The following is a 16458-nucleotide window of genomic DNA, read 5'->3' on the forward strand; positions in this document are numbered from 1 at the left end:
AAAGGATGGCGGGTCGAGCAGAGCCGTACTTGAAGCTGAAAGGGCTCTTGGTGCAGATCGGCTTTTGACCATTGCTATCAAGTACAGAGGGGCTGGCTGGTCCCGTCTTGGCTTTGTAGGCCAGAGTCAGGGTCCTGAATCTGATGCGAGCAGCAGCTACCAGCCACGTCTTAATCCGATAAGCCTCTACTCCCGATTCTTCTACTTCATGAAAAGAAAGTGAGGAGAAGGAAGCCGTTCCTGATGACTGCAATTAGTCTTAAGTGAGGGAGTGCATTCAGAGCACGGACGTAACGGTCATATCTTTTGATCAGGGTTCGAACAGCGAAACAAAACTTGTTTATCCAGCTTAATGAGGTGCTTAAACTGGTTGGGTAATGGCCGGAAATGTGCGTAGACGCAACAGCCTTAGCGCAGGAGAACAGCCATGGTTCCTAAGGGACACGGCCCCTCCTCAAGATTCATAAACGTCGTTCAAGGGACGGGCAGTGCGCATTCTTTTGGCATTTTTGAGGGTATTGGTCATTGTTTTTACACTTTCTAATCTGTGGTAAGCGAGTGCAGTCATTAGGAACTGCTTCCTGCCCTTTCTTTCTCTGAGGTAGAAGAAATGGGGACGTCTCTGGGACGGAGTTGCTGGGAGGTCTCGCACTGGAGAGCGTTTTGGAGTCCTCCACTGCCTTTGAGGGGTTTCAGTCTTTCGGAGTCTGAGCATCATGGATTGGACATTCTGGTGTTCATGACTCTTCTTGGAATACATGCAAATGGACGTTGGTTTCCCGCGTTTGTACGGCGGGGCATTTAGGTACGTTTTTGTGGACAATGAGACCTAGCCATTATATTTTCTTCTCTTCTGGAAGTATCCTGACCGGAATAGATCATTTCAGTCCTTTCCGTAGTGGATTTGAACTGGGCATGACTTGAGATCGGACAGAATCATGGATGTGTGACTTCACCACACCGTTGTCTCCAGCCAGTAAATACACAATCGTCCTGAGGTCAAAGGAAGAAGTTTGTTCTTGGCTTGCTTGGACCGGGAACCTTCCATTTCCACCGTCCGTCATGACTGACTTCGGTTTCCTGAGCGGACTCTTTGAGTCCCTCCAGGCGAATTCGCCCATGCTAGGCCGTTTCTGGCTGCTCCTCATGCTGGTCTTCAGGATGCTAATCTTGGGGACGGTGGCCAGCGACATGTTCGAAGACGAACAAGAGGAGTTTTCCTGCAACACCTTGCAGCCAGGATGCAAACAGGTGTGCTACGACCAGGCTTTCCCAATCTCCCAGTATCGCTTCTGGGTCTTCCACATTGTGCTCCTCTCCACGCCTCCTCTGGTGTTTCTCATGTACACGATGCACCACCGCAACAAGCACCTAGACCTTCGGCAAGGTTCTGTTTCCAGCGTGTTGGAAGCAAAGCAGCGGCGTCACCTTAAACTTCTCTACATGGTCAACGTGGGCTTCCGCTTGCTGTCTGAGATGGGCTTTCTGATTGGCCAGTGGCTGCTCTACGGCTTCCGCGTGGAGGCGCAGTTCCCCTGCAGTCGCTTTCCTTGTCCGTACACCGTGGACTGCTTCACCTCCAGACCTATGGAGAAGACCGTCTTCCTGGTCTTTTACTTCGCCGTGGGAGTCCTCTCAGCCTTTTCCAGCCTGGTTGAGCTCGCTCACGTCATCCGAAAGTGGTTTATGGCACGTAGGGATGAGTTGGTACCTTGGGAGGATGTGAAACACAGGGGAGGGACTGGTGAGGGGAATCCGACGGCGAATTTACAAAACCTTGCACCGGAGAGCGGTACGGGGTCAAGCAGAGGCAGGCAGCCACTTTTGTTTCCTGGAAGGAGTGGTAGAAACCACTGGAGGTCAAAAGGAACTGTGCGAAATACAAGGTACCCCAGTATCAAGAGTCTCAAAAGCATCCAAAGTCAGAAAAGTGCCTCGCTGGTCGTGTAAGGACCAGAGAAAACACAGGTGAGGCAAGTGGCACGCTTTTGAAAAGAAACGTGCCAAAAAGAGCTGTTTGCTTCCAGCCAGATACCGGCATGAACCATCTAGAGTCCAAAACACCGGCCAAGAAACTGTGGTCTACTGGAAAGATGTTCGGTGGTGGAGCTTCAGCACAAAGAGGCAATGAACCTCTTAACCTCCTAAAACCAGAGGTGGTCTTTCAGTTGTCATGGTTGAAGGTAGAACTGCTGCCTTTACTACAGTACCTTAAATAAAGGATCCTATGAACTGACTAAGCTGAGTTAACAGGGGTGTGTGGGGTACCCTGTGATAGACCGGTGCCCTGTCCAGGGGGTATTCCTGCCATGCCGTCCATAATTTCAGGTAGATGTTGAATAAAAAAAAAGGTGGGAGGTGGGAGGCCTGTATCTGCGTTCAGTTGTTTGGGTTTTGTTATGATGGTTTATGCGCTGTCGGGTTTTGCAGTGTTCTAAAGGATTGCCTCCAGAGGTTGGAGTTGGGACCAGATGAGTCCATTCAATTCAGTGTCTAGAGTGAAAACAAAGGTCTGGTTTATAGGTTATAAAACTATTAAAAATGTTGAAGTGCCTGTGTTCTATTGCTTGTTGTAATTTTGTGTTATTAAAAGAAGACACTTGACTATTGTCTACAATATTGGAGCATTAAATTTCTTTATTTAATTCTTTGTTTACATGTTTTATTTATTAATTGCAAAATTTTTAAAATCTGATTTAGATCTGCAAACAATTTATCAGCTAGACGGACTATTTTCCCCTAAAACTGTGGAGGAACCTCTAAAGGTTCTTTGAGGAATGATGTTCTTCTAAAAAAAACCTTTATCTTGAAGGTTCCTCAAAGAGGTTCCTGCATAGTTCTAAATAGAAGAACATCCAGATGTCCCTCAAGGACTCTGATGGTTCTCTAAAGAACCCTTTAGGGAGCAACCATTTAGACAGTCATAGGATTCTTTGAGCTGCATTTGCAGAACCCCAGTTTTTTTAAAGGAAGCACCACTGAGATCAAGACCCTTCAAAAGTGAAAGGCTATGAATCACAGCTGACAATGCATGTCTTTTTCGCCGATTTCCCTTAAATTGTCAGAGGTGTGTGTGTGTGTGTGTGTGTGTGTGTGTGTATGCAGAACGGTGATGAAAACCAGAGATGGAAAGAATTTGCTGTAAGTGTGAAAAGTGGAGACCATCGCACTTCGTCGTAATCCTGCCAGGACGTGGGCAGAATATGATATGATGTGTTTACCAAAACACTCTGGAAACAAAGATGACAAAGATGACCGCCATCAAATCCTGACTGAACTGAAGCAAATGACCACCTGTTGGCTCTGTCCAGCCTGGATGTCCAAAGTAATCTTGTTGTAATGATCTTAGAAACTGGTGAGTAAGTCATGGCTGAGCCCTGGTCCTGGAGGCCTACTGCCCTCTTCCTGCTTTAACACACTGGCTCTAAGCTGATTAGTTGGCTCAGGTGTGTTGGGAGCAGAGACTACTGGTTTTTAGGCCACACTTTAACAGTGTAACAGAACTGAGCCTCCACGTTTAATCCATCCACGGCCTTGCTTATGGTCACTTTAGCCATGGACCAAACCACTGACCTTCCAATCCCAAGCTGACTTTGGTAACCTTGGTAACCAACAGTGGCTGGAGAACTTGCAGTGACATATGTTGACATAGCAACGCTTCATTAGTTCCTGTTAGTATGCTAATATTGTATTATCACCTACCAAATCCGCAGCAATTATAATAGTATAATAATAATAATAATTATAATAATAATAATAATAATATAGTAATAGTATAATAATAATAGTATGGTATAGTAATGGTATAATAATAATAATAATAGTATAGTAATCGTGTAATAGTATGGTATAGTAATGGTATAATAATAATAGTATAGTAATAGTATAAGAATAATAATAGTATAATAATAATGTATAGTAATAGTGTAATAGTATGGTATAGTAATGGTATAATAATAATACTATGGTATAGTAATGGTATAATAATGATAATAATAATAATAATAGTAATAGTATAATAATAATAATAGTATAGTAATAGTGTAATAGTATGGTATAGTAATGGTATAACAATAGTAGTAGTATAATAATAATAGTATAGTAATAATAATAGTATAATAATAATGTATAGTAATAGTGTAATAGTATGGTATAGTAATGGTATAATAATAATAATAGTATAGTAATAATATAAGAATATTAATAGTATAATAATAATGTATAGTAATAGTGTAATAGTATGGTATAGTAATGGTATAATAATAATAATAATACTATGGTATAGTAATGGTATAATAATGATAATAGTATAGTAATAGTATAATAATAATAATAATAATATAGTAATAGTATAATAATAATAATAGTATAGTAATGGTATAATAATAATAATATAGTAATAGTATAATAATAATAATAATAGTATATTATGTATACTTAATTGTATTAATGTGTGTTAGGCTATTGGGACATCATGTTTAGCTTGATTGTCCACAAGGGGGTGCTACTATTATAGGGGGTGCTACTTTAATAGTTTCTGGTGCTTTGCATCCATGTCACTATGTTTCTTTTGACTGTATTAAGCTGATAATCTGGACCGGTTCCAAACATTTGGAGGCTCTAAGCTCTATTTTCCATCTCGGTAATATTCATATTCAGTCAAATAAGTCAAACAGTTCTGTTATCTTTGTGACTTGATGGCCTAAAGCAGAGCTGCTCAATTCTGGTCCTGGAGATCCACCACCCTGAAGAGTTCAGATCCAACACAGCTGACTCTAATGTTCAGTTGCTCCTGAAGGCCTTCATTACCTGGATCAGGTGTGTTAGATTTGGGGTGGAGCTAAACACTCTGGTCTCCAGGACCAGGATTGAGCAGCCCTGGCCTAAAGCAACTGCTCATCGTCGCCGACACGCAAAAAACTTTGTGTCTCTGTGTCTCTGGCAGCTGTTCTTTACACTGTGTTAAAAGCTTGTGATGAATGGACCAATAGAAATGCTCCAAAGTGACGTTTGATAAAATCCTTTTACGTCAACATCCGTTGAAGGTTAGGAAGGTTCTGTAATTACAGCCCTTGTATGAGTGGCATTTTGAAGATAAAAGGCCCAAAGTTTGTGGACACCTGCTCATCCAGTGTTCCTTCTGAAATCACGAAGGTTCAAAAGGACTAACCCAAGTGACCCTGTGAGGTCAGGTACTGATGTTGGATGATTGTCTTGGCAGCTCCATCACTGCCCCATCACTCCAGAGAAGCCCACAGCGGTACTCCTCTAAGCTGACTCTTGGCACTGGGCATTGTGACCTGGCTCCTGGGCAGCTTCTCCAGAGCGCCCAATGCTTTTGACAGTGGTCAGTGTATTTAAGTGGACATTAATACAGCTTGAAGCCGGTGTCCACCGGCCTTTGGACATGTAGTGTAATTGGAAATGAAGTTTCAGCATTTAAAAACACAGCTCAGGGATGGCCACCAGGGGGCAGGAGTGTATCAGCGTTGCATGAGATGCTTTTTTAGTGGTTACAATGCTGTATGTTTGTGGTAATATAGCTCTGCTGGTCCATTATGTAGCTTCCCTGAACCTGCCAGAGCTGGTGTTCCTCTTCAACTGCTTCTTTGAGGGCTTTCATACATACTTAATGTGGAAACTCTTCGCCATGACCTATGACAGGATACGAGTATTTCTAATTATTCTCCATAATCTTCATTTATTTGTATACAGTTTTTAAACGTCAGCTTGTCTCACATCTATTACCCAACCCACCCCTATCACATGTAATGCCCCCGACACTGGGGGAGTTGAAGACACATGCGCAACCAGACGATGCAACCTACAAGCCTTGGGAGAAATCGCTGAGTACCCAGCTCTGATGCATCCACTAGCAGACAGCCGGCTTCACGCTGAGGCCCATCGTGCTCTCTCTGGCTCCGGCAGGTGATCACCGTGCCTTAGACCCCTCGTAGACCCTATTATAGCAATACTGTGATGATATGGTATTTCTCTACATCTTTTCCATCTTCTCCAGATCTTCTACCTTCTATCCACTGGCTTCAGACTCTTCTACACAGTTTCACTTCCATTGCCTTCCACAAGCTTTGCCCCTCCAGGGTCTGACTGGACTTATCAGACCAGGGCACCTTCTTCCACTGCTCCAAAGTCCAGTTCTGATCCTTGCATGTCCATTATTGGTCAGTATGGGCCTTCTGATAAGTCTACTGCTCTTCAGCCCCATCCGCAGGAGGGGGCGCTGCACTGTGTTGTGATGCAAGCTACAGAAGCTCTTTAGTAGGTTCCCCCCAGACAGGAAAGCCTTGGGCGCCCGACACCCTGTCTCCGGTCTGCGGTTTATCCCTCCTTGGACCACTCTCAGTAGGTGCTCTTCACTGCTGACCAGGGGAGCCACCTGCAGGCCTTGCCGTTTACGAGTCGCTCGTCAAAATCTCCAAGGTCTCAGGCTGCACTTTTCTCTATATCCAACACATCGACTACGAGAACCGAGTGTGACCGATCAGTGACCACCTAAGATAGATCCCATACGTTCGTATCTTTGGAGCATCCTTGATGTCCCACTGCTTCTCTGCTTGAGCGTTTCCTTCATTTCCTAACCCACCCACTTCAGTAGTTTGCCAAGGCTCACCAGTGTGAATGAAATGACTATGTTGTTGTTGTTGTTCTTGACGGATTTGTTCTGAACGCTCAGCCCCGTGGCGGTCCGTTTCATCGTCTGGAATGTAGGAACGCTATGAGATCGCAGAAGAAGTTATGCAATAGCTGAAAGAACGGGACAAGACCATGCTGGAATCTTTGGGGGCCAGTGAAGCGGCAACTGGGGGCACCAGCAATCTGACCTCTTTGGATCTCTGCAAGTTGCCTCAAGCTGCTTTCAAAACCCACCGTTCCAGAGTGCTGAGTAATTGTGACTTAGCTACTTCAGCTTTTCTAATCTTTGTAGTGTTTCTGTTATTTTGTCCACTCAGAATCTAGCAGGCGAGTCAGGGTAGATTCCTGTCAAAGCAATTGTCTGGCAGTGGAGGTGTTTAGTAATGGACTCTAATAGACTTGCTCATGCGGTTTCTGCCACTGTACGACTCACAGTCAGCAGTAAACATGGGCCAGAGTACATTAGCATAAAAAAAAGCTACGAAACAACGACATGGGGCCATAGTCGGAAAGGGATAAGAGCAAATGGTAAGTTCAATTTGTTTGATCTGTACTTTTTATTGGAATTTACTGTAATTTTATTTGATATTTTTATTTATTTACACTTTTCTCCCCAAATCAGCTGAGCCAGTTAACCCACCCACCCACTCACTACGACTCCCCCTACCACTCGCAATGATCCCGACGCTAGGAGGGTGAGGAGACGCACATGCCTCCGCGTCTTTTCGAACTGCCCCCGACGCAGCATCACTAGGCAGCCATCAACACGCTCTGCCGAAAGCCCACCCACCCAGAGCAAGCATGGCCAATTGTGCTCTCCCCGGCTCTGACTGCTGAAGGCTGATGGCGGTTCTCTGGATCTCCAGTGAGTCGCTTCGTGTCAAAAACCAGAGATTACTGAACATCTCCGCAGGCTTTGAGAAGAGTGTGTGGTGATGTTCAGACCCTCAGTTTGGACGAAACTTACGGCTACATACACTAGTTGTCCCAACATTTGTGGACACCCCTTCTAATGAATGCATTCAGCCACTTGACCTATTGTTTACTTGACCTTCTAGTCTAGTTCTCAACTTCCTCGTAGAGAAGTGCTGCCAATAGAATAGGACTCTCTGGAGCAGACCAACTGTTGCCTAATGCCAGGCATAGTGGGCTAGAGGAGGGGTATAAAGCCCCCCCCAGCATTGAGCTGTGGAGCAGTGGAGGAACTGTGTTCTCTGGAATGACGGATGATGCTCCATGCAGTACTTTTGGGATGAGCTGGGGCGGTGATCATCGTCCCAACGTCCTGCACTCACTAAACGCTCAGCAATGCTGCAGCGAAATCTAGTAGACAGCCTTCTTCCCTGGACAGAAGAGACTCTTTCTTTTTCTCTCTTCGTTTCCAGGAGAAGCAATGAATGAGCAGGTGTCCCAATACTTTTGTCCTAATATGAACTGACTGATCAGCTACGATTGGGAGAACGATGTTCGCCGGTGTTCTCCGTGTTCTAGAGCTCGTAACTGACTGTGAAGCTGGATTTAGGTTGCGGTGATGGCTATATTTAATGTGGGCTAATTCATTTCTTAAGATGGCTGGGAAGAAACTGGGACTTACCCACACACACACACACACACACACTCTCACACACTCCCCAAGGGCTTCAGCGGCTCATATGCAGATTGTGAGGCCTTGTTCTCCTTTGATCTGCATGGAAGGGAATTATAGATGCCTTTTACGTAACTGTTCTGCTGCCCAGAGAGGAAAAAAAGATTAACAGCTCAAACTTTTCTCTCTCCTTTCTCTCTCTCTCTCTCTCTCTCTCTCTCTCTCTCTCTCTCGCTCTCTCTTTTGCTCTCGCGCTGTCTCTTAATCCTTGCAGGCCTGTGTGCTGTCTGGAGGAGAATTTAGGTCATCTCAGCCAGTGATTCCCTTCATAGGAGAGGGAAGAAAACCCCCCCCCCCACCCCCCTTTTCTCTCTCTCTCTCTCTCTCTCTCTCTCTCTCTCTCGCACTCGTTCCCACAGTGGTTTCCCCTCGTTTGTTCTCTCTGGGGTCTTCACGCAGGCTTTTTAGATAATTTGACTTCTCTCTCTCTCTCTCTCTCTCGTTTTATCCTCATCCCTCCCCCCGACCACTTCCCTCTGCTTTAACTCTCCACCTCTTCCCATCTCGCTTTACCTTTAGTCTGTCTCTCTCGCTCTCTCTATTGTTTCTCTCTGCCTGGTTGACTTCTTGACATGACAAATTCATACCTCTATTGTCTTTATATGATTTCATTTTTCTTTATTTGATTATTTGCGTTATTTCATTTTTACCCAATTTCCCCTCCCCAATTTTACATTTACATTTACATTTTATGGCATTTAGCAGACGCTCTTATCCAGAGCGACTTACAAGGTTACTCATATTACAGAGGTGGGCCAATGTAGTGTTAGGAGTCTTGCCCAAGGACTCTTATTGGTGTAGCGCAGCATAGTCACCCCGACTGGGAATCGAACCCCAGTCTCCCACATGGTGTGGTTGCTCACTTGCAGGTAGCGGTGTTATCTGTTGCGCCACACCAACCAATTTTAGCCTACCCAATCCCCTGGAAACCGGGAGGGTGAGGACTGACGCGAGCCTCCTATGACACAATCAGCTCAACCCTCCGCCGCCTCTTTTTCAGTTGATGTGGAAAAGGAGAGCAAGGCCAGTTGTGCTCCCTCAGGCTCCGGCTGCTGATGGCAGGCAGCATGAGCCAGGATTCGTACCAGTGATCTATGGGTCATAGTGGCAGCGTTTCGGCCCGCTGGACCCTGCTCAGAGCCCACATGTGAGTGGTCAAAGCACTGCATTTATATACAGTATTGTGAAAAACACAGTACACCCTCTTTGGATTTTATGGATAGCACAATAAACGACAGAACAACAAGAATAAAAATCTACAACAAAAAACACTAGTGAATTACAGTTAAGGGTAAATAAACAGTAAAAACATCCTCAGATGAACAATGTGTGTCATTGTTAATGTTTTTTTAACATATCCTAAATAAGTACAGAAATATGCTAGTATATATTTACCGCATTATTTCACCAATGTGGGAATAACCACCCTGGGCTCAGATGACACTATTGAGACACTGTGGCATGGACTGTATTAACAGGTATGATAAAAGGTGGTCATTATAAGGGTCAACTGCTCTACAGCGGCGCATTGATTGTTCTGTACCACTAGCTGAAGTGGTCGTTCCCCTCTGGCATCAGTGGCCTGTGGGGCACCGCTGTTATACTGTTGGGAGGTGCTCAGTGTATGAGAATAGTGCTCTCAGTAGACAGGACAGGATCTTCACTACAACAGCTCTAGAACATCCCACAAAGTTAGCGGTTTCCAGGATGCTACCATCCTCCTCCCACCGTCACAGTCATATCAGAACATTATGACCAACCCTTTTGGAATGAACCCCCGGGCCCCGGACGTCACAGATGCCACGTGACCGGCTGGTAGCATCTCGGAAAGCCCTAACTTTTGCCCTCTCTTTCTCTTTTAGAGTTGAGCTGAAGGCACAGAGTATTCCTCAGAGTATTCCGAAAGTCTGGAAGGAGGCCTTCGGTGATGTGTCTGTGTATGGTGCCCTCATCCTAATATGTAATATGTGAGTGTGTGTGTTTGTGTGTGTGTGTGTGTTATCCTTTGCATTACATTGCATGCTCTAATATGATCTGACAGACCAAATGCCAACATACCATTAGTGCCTATGCACACACACACACACATATGCAGCCTACCAATGAATGAACTCACTTCTCAAGTCTGCTTGGATACAGAACGACCACTTGTGTGTGTGTGTGTGTGTGTGTGTGTAAGGGCATGCAATACACTCACTGACATAAGATCCCCCACACACACCGGCACAATGCAGTGAATCAGTGCAGAAAAAGCAAAGGCGTGTAAACACCAGCAGATGTTTACTCAGTGGTACAAAACCAGTCCATAAAAACAGAGTAGTCAAATTGCAGGAACTACAGTAGGTTACCTGAGCCCGAATGTTGGACTGGTTTGGGCTGGGTCCAACTGGGTCGGAGTTCATATCCATCCAGTCGAATGGTGATTGTTTTGGGGTTTTTTCATTTTTTATCTCTGCATGGTTGAATAATAAGAGGTCTGTACATGGAAGTGACAAACCATTCATCTCCAGCTCTGCTGTTCTTCCTTCAAAAGAAAAGACAGGCCAGTTCCAAAACCCCAAAACTGTTACATTAAAGTCTTAAGTTATATTTACAGCCCCAAATTTACATAAACTTACATAAACTCCGCCCACTAAAGTCAAGGCAAAGTCAAATTTATTTGTATAGTGCTTTTTACAACTGTTGTTGTCACAAAGCAGCTTTACATAATTAGTAAGAAATGACATAAGAAGACAGTCAATGGCAACAGTGGCAAGAAAAAAAACCCTCAGAGCTGGAGGAAGTTACCTTGGGAGGAACCAAGACTCACAAGGGGGACCCATCTATCCTCCTCTGGATCTATAAATTATGTTACCAAACCATCTATACTGTTAAACTGCTCTGATCATAATCATAATATAATAATCATGGTGTAGTAGAACTTAATGGTCAGAGTAATGGGGGTAATGATGGCTAATATTGATGATATTAATAGTTAACAGATAGTTAAGAGTCCATTTAGGTTTAAACATGGTCATTAGCAGTGGTAGGAGGGTGTGCCGCTGGTCTGGTATGGGTGGTGGTGGGTGGGGGACCTGCTGGTTGTACTGGTAGGTGGCAGCTGGTCTGACGCACGTGGAGGGGACCTCAGCGGGCAATCTTCCAGCAGATCGGGCTGGCCCGTTAAAGCAATCCCCAGTTAAAGCTGGTGAAACGGTCAAACACACAATGGCACACAATGAAGCGAAAGCCAGGGGGAACCAAAACCGATCGTCGATAGGCTTTTACTACTACTCCTCTCCTGCTGTCGCTCGCTCCCTCAGCTGCACCAAACTGGAGCTAAACCCACATCAGAAGGTACAGAACTGTCTCATTTGTTTTGCAGGTGAGACTCGGGAAGGCCAAATCCAGGGAAGCGAGTGAGGGCTAGGCTAAAGCCTAACTCTGTACAGTCTCTTCAGCTTGCTAACAGCACACTGCGCTAAGAGGACAGAATGGGAGGACAGCATCACTATCCAGTAAGACTCTGCAATACTTTCAGTGTTTTTGTTTCAGTGTTAAAATGATGTGTATAATACTATATGTGGGTTCTGTGAGCCATCACCAGAAACAAGGCTTATTTTCTGGAAATATTAACAAACAATATTAAGTTGAAATACAATTTTCTAAAAATTCTTAAATTCTTAAAAATATAAAACAATTACCTTTTTCTCTAAAATTTCTTTATAGAAATAAAAAATCAAGAAATAATAATTCTGAGAATTTTGACCTTTTTGTATGTTAAAATAATGACTTCTGATTGAGTGGAAATATGATCCCAAAATGATCACTTACTTTCTTGAAGTGTTATAACTCATATATAATAAGCAAGTAAACTCTGACATTTGGTTCAATATTAATATCTCTACACAAAAAGTAATTGTATTGAGCTATTATATGTGTTAAAATGTCAAGACAATTAAGTTATTTTCCAACAAGATTACACTATGAACCTAACTTAATTACATTTTTGAGTTAAGCTTTGTTGGACAAATGGAAAAAGTTTAGGCTGAATGTAATTAAGATACTAAGCATTGTATGTTAGAACAACATAAATATATTATGTAAGAAGAACACTGACAGAGTCTGAAAATTCAGGTCTATAAAGTAAAAATCTGCCGCAGCTAAAACAAAATCCTGGGGTAGATTCTTTTATTTTAATTTTTTTTACTTTCTGGATCATTTTGAACACTGCAGTTCCAGCATAGAGTCACTCATCAGTACATAAAATAGCCTTATTATAGCCTTCAACACTAAGGCCAGGCAGGCAACCATTATATCACATATAAATGTACACCTACGAGAATGTAGCCTAGGGGGACGACTACACACTGACTGTGAGTGAAAGGGGAAAGACACACCCAGTATGCTAATATGTGATGCTAGGAACCAATGAGAAAGTTGAGCTTTAGTCAAATAGGTTGTATACACACAAACCCCCTATATCTAATTAAACCAGTGCAGCTGACTCTGGACTACTGGACTTGTTGAGAAACATCAGTGTGGAAGAAATAAGTTCATACAACATCAGTAAAGTTTGTGCTTTTTCAATTACTGATCATTTGCCAGTGGTGACAGATCTGGAAAATGATCCCAGATGTTCATTCCACTTAAAATACTTCAGTGATAGGCGGGACGTTTCCAGTTTTACATACTACAGACAAACTTACGGCATGAGAAATAAACCTGACGCTGCCCCCACCTCCCAGCACGAAACCCATTTTCAAGGAGGAAAAAACACAATGTCTGTGGTGGTCTCGTGTTGGTCGCTGAAGTGGGACCCTTAGGCAGTTGTTCATTTCTTAAGCTGCACTGCCCCTGTACACTCTGCCCTGACACCCGACAGTGTTGACACCTTACCTTTAAGGTACACTAGAGGACTATGTTGTATCTGATGAGGGTACACTTGCATTGCTTGTACCTTCAGGAACCTTGAGAACCTGCACAGTACCTCAAGTTCTGGGTTCTTACAGTGTACCTGGAGGGAATGTGCTTCTATCCGCATGCCATCCCAAAGGTGGTGGTGGAGTCATACAAATGGCACCATACAAATGAAACCGAAGTGATCTGAATTGACTGGGACTTGCAGTGTTGACCTTCTGCTGGAAGTTCCTCTGCAGAAGATCATTCAGTCGAAGAGCTGCTGATGGCGCTCTGAAGAAAGAGAACATGCAGCGGAAAACCCTATGTGGGCCCAGATCAAGGCCTGTGTGATCATGATGAAAAGAAGTCATGTTCAAAACATCGGAGAGAAAGAAGGTCGTGGTTTCTGTGTCTTGAAGGTCATTGAATAATTTAGTGGATATGACCGACTTCATACAGGGAGCTTTGCGATATCAGCTTTTCCTTGTTCCTCAAGGGTCTGGGCCTGGAGTCTATAAAGAAACCCTGTTACAGCGCCTGCTGTGAAAAAGGCTTAACAAATCAAACTCTACTGAATTATTTTCTCCGCCCAGTTTTAATGAAGGAACCGATGGAGCTGCCAGTAGAACGAGACGTCACTTAGAATGTTGCCACATGAGGTCTTCAGTAGTCTCTCTGTTTGGACGTACAGTATATGTGCATGTTTAAATGTCTGTATGTGTAAGAGAACGATGTGTAAGAGTCTGGATGATTACACATAGAATGACAGAGCTTCAGGGAACCGGATTTGATGTAGCTCAGGGAACCCCTGAGGCCAGCTCCCCTCTCCACAAGCCTCTGCACCCTCCATTACACGATTTAAAAACATGACAAATTACAGAACAGACAGTGAAGGGCTTAGAAAAGGTGCCTCATAAGCAAGACATAGGAACCAACAGAGCCATAGAAGCCAACAACAAAACCATCAGACACTTGGAGAACCATGAAGTCATGAAGACCATCTTCCATTCCTAAAAACCACACCCCAACAACCCATACGCCTCAGACAAAGGGAGAGCCATCACCCATACAACTAAATCAGTAGAAGAACATTACCAATACCTCAACATAGAACCATGAATCATACCCCATTTAATGAATCATCCCTCAGGCCCCAATCAAAGAACCTTTACCCAAATCCTTATACAAGGAGGCTTCCCCAAACCCTAATTACAGAATAATAACCCATGAACCAACCGCAGAACCATCACTAATAACCTAATTACAGAACTATCACTCATAAGTTACCCACAGAACCACCATCTTTACTCTAATTATAGAACTATGACCAATAACCCAATCACAGAACCTGCACTGATACCCCAATTACACACCTATCACTCATAAACTACCCACAGAACCACCACCTATACACTAATTAAAGAGCCATGACCCATAAACCAATCACAGAACCATCACCTATACCCCAACCACAGAACCACCACTCACACCCCAATTAAGAACCTATCACTCATATACCAATCAGAGAACCATCACTGATACCCCAATTACACCCCTATCACTCATAAACTACCCACAGAACCACCACCTATACACTAATTAAAGAGCCATGACCCATAAACCAACCACAGAACCACCACTCACACCCCAATTAAGAACCTATCACTCATATACCAATCAGAGAACCATCACTGATACCCCAATTACACCCCTATCACTCATAAACTACCCACAGAACCACCACCTATACACTAATTATAGAGCCATGACCCATGAACCAACCACAGAACCACCACTCACACCCCAATTAAGGAACTATCACATACCAATCAGAGAACCATCACTGATACCCCAATTACACCCCTATCACTCATAAACTACCCACAGAACCACCACCTATACACTAATTATAGAGCCATGACCCATAAACCAACCACAGAACCATCACATATACCCCAACCACAGAACCATCACTCAGAAACCAACCACAGAACCACCACTCACACCCCAATTAAGGAACTATCATTCATATACCAATCAGAGAACCATCACTGATACCCCAATGACATCCCTATCACTCACCTATCACACATGAACTACCCACAGAACCACCACCTATACACTAATTACAGAACCATAATCCCGTAAACCAGAACCTCTACTGATACCCAACCACAGAACCATCACTCAGAACCTTCACTCATGCCCAAATTAAAGAACTAGTACTCATAAACTACCCCCAGAACCATTACTGATATCCCAATTGCAGAACCATGGCCCATGTCCTAATTTTAGACACGCAATCCATAAACCAATCACTTAATAGCCTACCCACAGAACCATAACCCATAAACCAACCACAAAACAAGGCACCCATATTCCGATTAACCATCACCCATAAATCAAAAACATAGTCGACCACACCAACACCCAAAACAATAGGAACATCACACAACCCCCAATACGGCTTACGACCATCACCAATCACTTCAGAATCACCATCTTTCCAGGGTTCTCCCTGTCCACCCTGCATTGATTAAGTAAAACACTGAAGCAGTATAACACAGAGTCAGGCACTGCAGAGACCTTTCTGACCTTTAGGTGGTGGTGTTGGCTATGCAGCCTCGGGCCAACGCTTGACTCACTGGATCTAACGGAGTCTACTCACTGTCAACTTTTCATTAACTATGTAAGCATGACTGACTTAAATATTAAAAAATATTAAAGCTGTGGGGATGAAGAAAAGGTGCAGACACCTCGGCGGTTGCTGAGGACAGTGCTGTACCCCTGTCAGCTGGGGTCTTCCCTTTGCCCTTTTTTATTTGAAATGAACGTGATTAGCGTTGAAATCTGTTCATATTGTAATTGTCTTCTGTTTTTGTGATCGCCGGTGAGGCAAGAGAACAACCAGAGCGAAAACACGCTGACCAGGATGGGACGTTCTCAGGTTCTTTGTGTTCATTCTAGCGTGTATGCGTGCACCTGTCTAGCAAGCATGCTGCTTTGGCTTTTGTGTGTGCATCCGCGTCGGTACAGTCCAAGTTTCTAGGTGCATGAACAGGTGAGCTTGTGACGAGTGGAGGAGTGACGGCTGGTCCTCCAGGGGGAAGCAGGCAAGTGCGGCATGACAGCCCAGCCAGAGGCCCCCCTCCCTGGGTAACCTTTACAACGGGCCTGCCTGTCAGGCTGGAGCTCTGAGTCATCGGCAGCCACTCTGCCCTTTTCCCCACAAGCACTGCCAAATCTAATGTGACACAGAAGGATCGGAGAGAAAGATA

At 44.1% G+C, this 16458-nt stretch overlaps 1 protein-coding gene across 1 annotated transcript; it reads left to right on the forward strand.

The window, feature by feature from the left end:
• Positions 1-1062: 1062 nt before the first annotated feature.
• LOC140544350 (gap junction delta-3 protein-like) lies at positions 1063-1950 on the forward strand. Its single transcript, XM_072667863.1, has one exon. It carries the CDS (start codon positions 1063-1065, stop codon positions 1948-1950), a length of 888 nt encoding a protein of 295 aa, XP_072523964.1.
• Positions 1951-16458: the final 14508 nt, after the last annotated feature.

Source organism: Salminus brasiliensis, chromosome 22 (genome assembly GCF_030463535.1).
Source record: "Salminus brasiliensis chromosome 22, fSalBra1.hap2, whole genome shotgun sequence".
In the NCBI taxonomy this organism is placed as follows: domain Eukaryota; kingdom Metazoa; phylum Chordata; class Actinopteri; order Characiformes; family Bryconidae; genus Salminus; species Salminus brasiliensis.